At 41.2% G+C, this 6,884-nt stretch overlaps 1 protein-coding gene across 1 annotated transcript; it reads right to left on the bottom strand.

The window, feature by feature from the left end:
- Nucleotides 1–5,853: 5,853 nt before the first annotated feature.
- On the bottom strand, nucleotides 5,854–6,075 carry LOC128112458 (heat shock factor-binding protein 1-like). The gene has a single exon (XM_052741464.1). The coding sequence runs from the start codon at nucleotides 6,073–6,075 to the stop codon at nucleotides 5,854–5,856; it is 222 nt and encodes a 73-aa protein (XP_052597424.1).
- Between the last annotated feature and the right edge of the window lie 809 nt (nucleotides 6,076–6,884).

The raw sequence follows: 6,884 nt of genomic DNA, 5'->3' as shown, positions 1-6,884 counted from the left end.
CCAGACCACTTGTTCCACAGGCTGAGCAAGGACACCAGGGACTGGTGTGTCTTCCCGTCTTTTATTCTGCTGTCCTTTTATTTCCTTCCTGTTCCTGTTCAGTGGGAGAGAAAACACTTTTCCATTGAATAGTCAGTATAAATGCTCTTCTTCATTCTGCTAGAGACAGTGAGGGATTGGTCTCATCCCTAAATCAATCACTGGCTTAGCGACAATTAGCTGATTGGTTTGATCCTGGGTTTTGAACTAACAACCACAAATAGGAACAGAAAGTCCTCATTTACTTGGGTAACTGAGCAAACTGAGGATCAATATTTAAACTCTAATACTTTTAAATAGTGAGGAAAATTGTGATAGATGTTGCAGATTTATTCAGATGTTAGATCAAATTTATATTTTTATTCAATATCCAAATTTAGCACTAACTCAAATAAGTGAAAAGCATCACACAGTGGTCACACTGGCTGGGACTGCATTTTTCTCCCCTCAGTTGGGACACCTCAAACTGTCAATTGTCATGACGCTGGTCTGTGACTGGGTTGCTGAGTCTCTCATCTAGATTCAGAGTCTCCTTGTATTCACTCTGGAAGTTTCTCTACTTCCAACTTAGCTGACATAGAGGAGAAGGAACAGTGTAGCATGGGGAAGAGGTTTCCAGGAGCAGGGCAGTAGCACATAGGACTTACTAGCATGTAGCAGAAACCTGCAAGACATAAGATTTCCTGCTTGTGTACTGGCAATCTGCACCACATACAGCAGCATCTAGCTTTGTTCTGTGGAATAAAGTCTTTCTTCCAATCTTCTCTATCACCACATATGCTGATGCCTAGGGAGACCTCTCATCCCCATGGTTTCATGGTTTTCATACAAGATGGATGCCCATTCTGAAAACCCAGCTTGAGCAACTTCCTTTGTGTGGTGTGTGGATGGGGGATTAAAGACTAAGTCAGAGCTCTTCAGGGATGTGCTTGGGGTTTCTTTAATTTGTGATATCCTTCCAAATTTAGGAGACATGTATTTGTAATTTACATTACATACATAGTAACAGTGCCAGGAGATATATTATTGTGGCCATGACCTTTGAGTTTGGAACTTTGGTTTCCTTGACAACAAGTTTCTCTTTCCTAGAATCTTAGTTTAATGGCTTCTCTTTATATTTGGTCAGTTCCTGGAGGAGATCCCAAGCAATAGCAAACAGCATTAAGTTTCTTTTAGGACATCAAATGTTTATTATGGGAGTTGTTTGATTCTGTGTTTGTCTTATATCTCAGTACATTCTTACAAGTCACCTACCTCCCCATCCAGTGTTAGTACCAAAACTTGCTAAGGTAAATAGTTAAGAGTTTAGCATACATAATTTCATAATTTTAGATTACAGAAGCTGATTTTCTTTGCCTTTATGCTCTCAGTGGGACATACTCTGCCATTTGTCTTTTTATATACATTATTTCATTCATGGCTTTCACTAAACATTTTTCTTACCAAGCTCCTGACCTATATAGCTTTGGTAGGAAAACTGGTTTTGCAACACAAAAGAGGCCAAAGTTCGAGACCTTCAGTTGGGTCTGAGTGCTAATTTATGGTAAAGAAAATAATAAAGCTCTTTTCTGCACCCTTTATCTTTGTTTTCTATAGTGTCTTGGGTAAAAATCTCTATTAGCGGAAATCCACTTGACTGAAAATAACAAATTTTGTAGTAGAGGTACAGGTCTCATTTCAAGAGAGAGCCAGCATGTGCCACAGGCCTGTGGAACTCTGGTCTCTTTAGAGTGGTCTGTCTTCATGGCAATCACGATCGATCAGGGTTCTATGTTGCAGCCAAGCTAGCCCATCCAGGCAGGGAGAATCTCTAGAGATTATGGTCCTCGAGCTGCCAAAGGCCATGATATGAAGCCAGCAGCGGAAGGCAACTCAGTAGAGGAAAAGCTGGGAGCTGGAGGGGAGCCACGCTGTGATGCCATCCCTGGTCTCTGACTCTAACCCTCAACGGAGGCTGCATTGCTTCTGCCCTTTTCAACTCACAGAAATGATTTTTTTCCTTTTCAAGCTTATTTGAACTGGCATGTCTGAGTTCGTTTTAGTAAATAGATTATTAGAAATCACTAAAAAGTACCTGAATAATTTTTGGGGGAGAAAGAGGCCATTAAGATTTCTCAGTGCGGCCTCTGTGTATTTGGGGTGAAAACTCACATGGCTACTGAGCTGAGAAGTCATCTCAGGTGTCCTTTCTCCTGGCTATTCCCAGGAGCATTCAGGATTTGATGGCATTTAAAAATGACAGATCTAGTGGTGGATACTCCGTATTAATCTTTCTAGAAACACCTGTTATAACAATTAGTCTTGTGTCAATGGTGGATCTAATTTCCATACATTTCTCAGCTGGGGAGATTTATCTATGTCAGCACTTTGTTTCCTTTTGGCCTCTTAGACTTTTTTCCAAACCAAGTGCTTACGACAGGAAAATATGTGTTTGCTTTTAGGAAGTTTTTTAAAATAACTTCTTTGTTCTAAAAGAGCTTTTAGATTTACGGACTTCTTAAGGATGATCAAGACCTCACATTACTGAGCTCAATGTTAGTATCAGGTAGAATCACAGTACAGCCAGGACTAGAAGATTAGCTTTGGTGAAATTCTTTTAAACAATAGGATTTATTCAGATTTCTCATTTGTTGTTTCATGTCCCTTGTTAATAATAGAAATAATCCTTTGTAAACTTGTCTTATTTCTCAATCAAGAATTTAAACAATCTTTGGTAACAGATGTGGGGGTGCTGGTTTATTATAGTTTTAATTTGCATTTCCATAATGATCAGAAATCAGATCATTGTCTTCTTTTTAAATTGGGTGATTTTCTTGCCCTGGAGTTGAGTTTCTTACATGTTTTGGATATTTGACACCTTATCTCTCAGTGTGTGGGTTGTCTACACTCTACTCCCTCCTCTGTACAACTTTTTAGTTTGACACAATCCTACTTATCTACTTTTGGGTTAGTTGCCTGTTCTTTGGGAGTCCTAGCCAAGAAGCTACTGTCCAGGCTCATGCTATAAGGATTTTTCACTCCTTTCTTCTAGTGACATTATAGTTTCAGGTTCTAAGTTTACATTTTCTATTCATTGTGAGCTATCTTTTTATTAACATGATGTGAAACAAAAACACAGTTTCATTCTTCTGAAAGGGGATTCAAATTTTTGCAGCATGATCTACTGGTGAGATTGTGCATTTTCCTACTGTGTATTCTTGGAACCTTTGTTGAAACTCTATTGACAGTGAACAATTTGGGTTCAATTCTGTGCTATTTTGTGGGTTTATGTAACTATTTTTAAAGCTAGGACCATGCTGTTTTGATTACAATATCTAACGATGCAATGACTTTATTATTGACCTAAGAGAACTTAGAATCACCTAGGAGACACAGTTTGAGTTATACCTCTGAGGGAACTTCCATAAGGTTTACATTATATGTGTGTAACTGTGGTGCTGCTTGAGCGGGATCAGGAAGTGTGGCCTCATTGGAGGGCATGTGCCACTGGGGGTGGGCTTTGAGGTTTCAAGGGCCCAAGCCAGGCCCAGCGGCTCTCTCTCTTGCTGCTGTCTTCAGATCCGGATATAGAACACTCAGCTTCTCCTCTGTCACCTCTGAAACTGTAAGCAAGCCCCAGTTAAATGCTTTCTTTTATGAGGGCTGCCTTGGTCATGGTGCCCCCCCCCCCCCCCCCGCAGTAATAGAACAGTAACGAAGACAGTAACATAATTCCACGGGCTGGGGTTTTGGTCTGCAAATTGTGATGATATGCATTGACCCAAAATTACAACGTGTCGAATGTAGGTCTTCCTGCTCCTCCTCCGCTTTCCTACTCTCCTCTATTCTTCCCCCATTCCCATCCCTCCGTGGCAAAATCTTTAAAAACATGATAACATAAGAGAAAACCAACAGGAAAAAAAGTTGTGGTAAACTGTTGTTGTTGTTGTTGTTTTAAATGGTTAGGAATTTTAAAATCCCTACATCAAGCGTGCTCCCAAACGGCAGTGCTCCTGACAGGGCCCTAAGATGGCAGCCAGAGTGGGTTTCCTACCGGGTAAACAGAAACCTAAACTCGGCATTCCTCGGAAACCTTCCAGTGCGGGTTTCTGTGTGTCAGGAAAGCCTCTACTTCCCTTCTCCACCCTTGATGCTGGACGACCACAGGCAAATGCGTTCAGTTCTCCATTCACCAGAAGAGTTTGCGTCAGCTCGGAGAGCCCACCATGCTGACTACCATATAAAATCCACTTGCGTCCCTGCTGAGCGGCTACCCTTTATTCTTAGGAGACAGTCCTACGAATTGTCCCCTATAAACTGTCTATTTATTTATTTAACCTACGGAGAGGTCTAGTTTGGTTTTTTTGCTGTGCTCACAAAAATCCTGTTTACCAGGTCAAAGGTTGCATGCGAGCTGTTTTTGTAAAAACCTAACAGCGCCCAAAGCTTCACCACAGAACCAAGACTATTTTGTCTTTTTTCTATATCCCCAGTTCCCCTGTATTTCTCCTTGCCCTCTTTCTCCCCTTCATAATAGAAAAATTAAAACTCTTTTACAACTTTCTGACTTTGCTCCCACATTTCTAAAACAGACATGCATATAATTCTTGATTCATTTTCAGCCAACTTCATTCTATGGTAGCCAAGGACTTCCACTTCATTTTCTCCTCTCGTGTCCATACATTACAATTGTGTATGATTTAAAAAAACGGGGCCTTGAGAGATGGTAAAGATGCTTGCCACCACGCCTGATGACCGACCTGCGTCCAGTTCCTGGAGCCCATGTGATAGAGGAGAAAATGGACTCATGAATGTTGCTTTCTGACCTCTACATGAGAGCCTCGGCATGCAGGTTCCCTCCCCACCACCCAAAACAAAAATTAAAAAAAATTAGATTCTTAATAATAATATTTTTAAGTTTTCTAATTATTCACAATTTTTATTATTGTATGAAATCACTTTGTGGGGACAGTTACACAGATGACCTTCCAGGTCATCGAAAGTGGCCTCGAAGCTAAGCCTCCAGACACTGGAATTCCGAATGTAAAGAGTTTATTACCTGTCTTCTTAAAGCAATAGTAGAACCCACTGCACAAGACTTTAGGCAAGAAATACTTCAAGTAAAGTAGTATTTCTTAAAAACCAGAGCCTCCCGCCAGTCACTGGGCATTTCTCAGCCACGTGACCAGCAGTGGACTCACTCTTTTGGTCTCTTCCCTTTCAGTTAGTAGCTCGAAGGGAGGACAGGGTCGCTGGGATCTGACACCCTGCCAGATGAGCACTGTAGGATCTGCCAATGCTACTGGAATCTCACGCAGAACTCTGACAGACGATTCGGTACCAACTGTTGTTAAGTGTTCTTGGCCATTTGGAAAAGTATTTCTGACACTTTACTGTCTACCCAACAGTCACTTTTGTGCTGAGAATGAAAGAACCCTAAGGTACACGTCCCAGCTTCTGCCAAGGGGAGGAGCTGTTAGTCACCTGATTGGAAAGCACACTCTGCCACTTCATCAAACAGCAATGACCACAAAAGGAACAGTACGGAAAAGACTTTAGAAAGTCACTAAAAAGATTGACAATTGTATGCAGAAACCGCCAAAGTTTTCATGTTTAATAATTAAGACAACTGACCAAGATGTGGAGATAGCAATTTGAGAAACGGGGGGACTATGAGGGGTACCCTGTGTAGACTATGCAGGCTGTGGTAAGAATGCATGCTCTATAAACCTGTCAACACATAGTAGTAGTTAGTTGCAGAAAGCCGCTTGGTTTTCTCTTGGCTTGGGAAAACAACATTATGGATTCAGTGCGAATAACAGCAGCCTTCAACTCCTATGTGCAGTTGGAATCTTTGTCACCGTCCAGGTCTTCCACTCCAGCCTGGGTCATGAGGTCAGTGATATTTTTCTCCAGATGGTCAATGGAACTGCTCATGTCATCGATCCTTCCAATGATCTGGTGCAACATGATCTGAAACTTGCCTTGCATCTGCCGCAAGAGCGTCTCCACCACCAAGGTGATATCCTGTATGGTTTTGGGGTCCATTTTGGTCATCTCCCTGGTGCCTAGCTTGGTGGTGATGTCTTGGAACTGTCACCTACACTTCAGTTTCTCCAATAATAATTATTTTTAACACGATTTTTCTTAGTTAGGGTTACTATTGCTTTGATGAAACACCATGACCAAAAACAACTTGGGGAGAAAAGGGTTTATTTCACGCACGCGTAACAATTCTTCATCAAAAGCAGTGAGGGCAGGAACTCAAACAAGGCAGGAACCCAGAGGCAGGAGCTGATGCAGAGGCCATGGAAGAGTGCTGCTTCGCTTACTGGCTTGCTCTTCATGGCTTGCTCATCTGCTTTCTTATAGAACCTGGGAGCACCAAGGATGGCACCACCCACAATGGGATGGGCTCTCTCCCATCAATCATTAAGAAAATACCTTAGAGCCAGGTCTTATGGAGGCATTTTCTCAATTGAGGTTCCCTCCTTTCGGACAATTCTAGCTTGTGTCAAGTTGACATAAAATTAGGCAGTACAGGATGCAAAATACTGATGAATAATTTCATTTTATTATTTAAAGTCATGTTTATCTTGGAATTAATAATGGCCTCATTTTTTTCATTAGCCTGGTTTTGTATTTTGATAAAATGATCAAATGTTGCACCTGTTGGAGGACTGTGAGAAATGACCCCTTTAAATGAAATTTTTGTAAGAGGTAAGCCTGTCATATATCAGTCTTATGCTTTCTCTTGTAAACACCTTTACTGTTTCCCATGGAATATAATTTTAAAAAGAGTGTCCTAGGATTTGGGTCTAGGTTTACAGATTTTATGAAGTTGGAAACATAAGTGCCTGAACTTA

The sequence above is a fragment of the Peromyscus californicus genome, unplaced genomic scaffold, assembly GCF_007827085.1.
Source record: "Peromyscus californicus insignis strain IS unplaced genomic scaffold, ASM782708v3 Scaffold_17__1_contigs__length_78620276, whole genome shotgun sequence".
Taxonomy (NCBI): domain Eukaryota; kingdom Metazoa; phylum Chordata; class Mammalia; order Rodentia; family Cricetidae; genus Peromyscus; species Peromyscus californicus.
The sequence above is the reverse complement of the archived record's forward strand: the minus strand, read 5'-3'. Positions and strand labels throughout refer to the sequence as shown.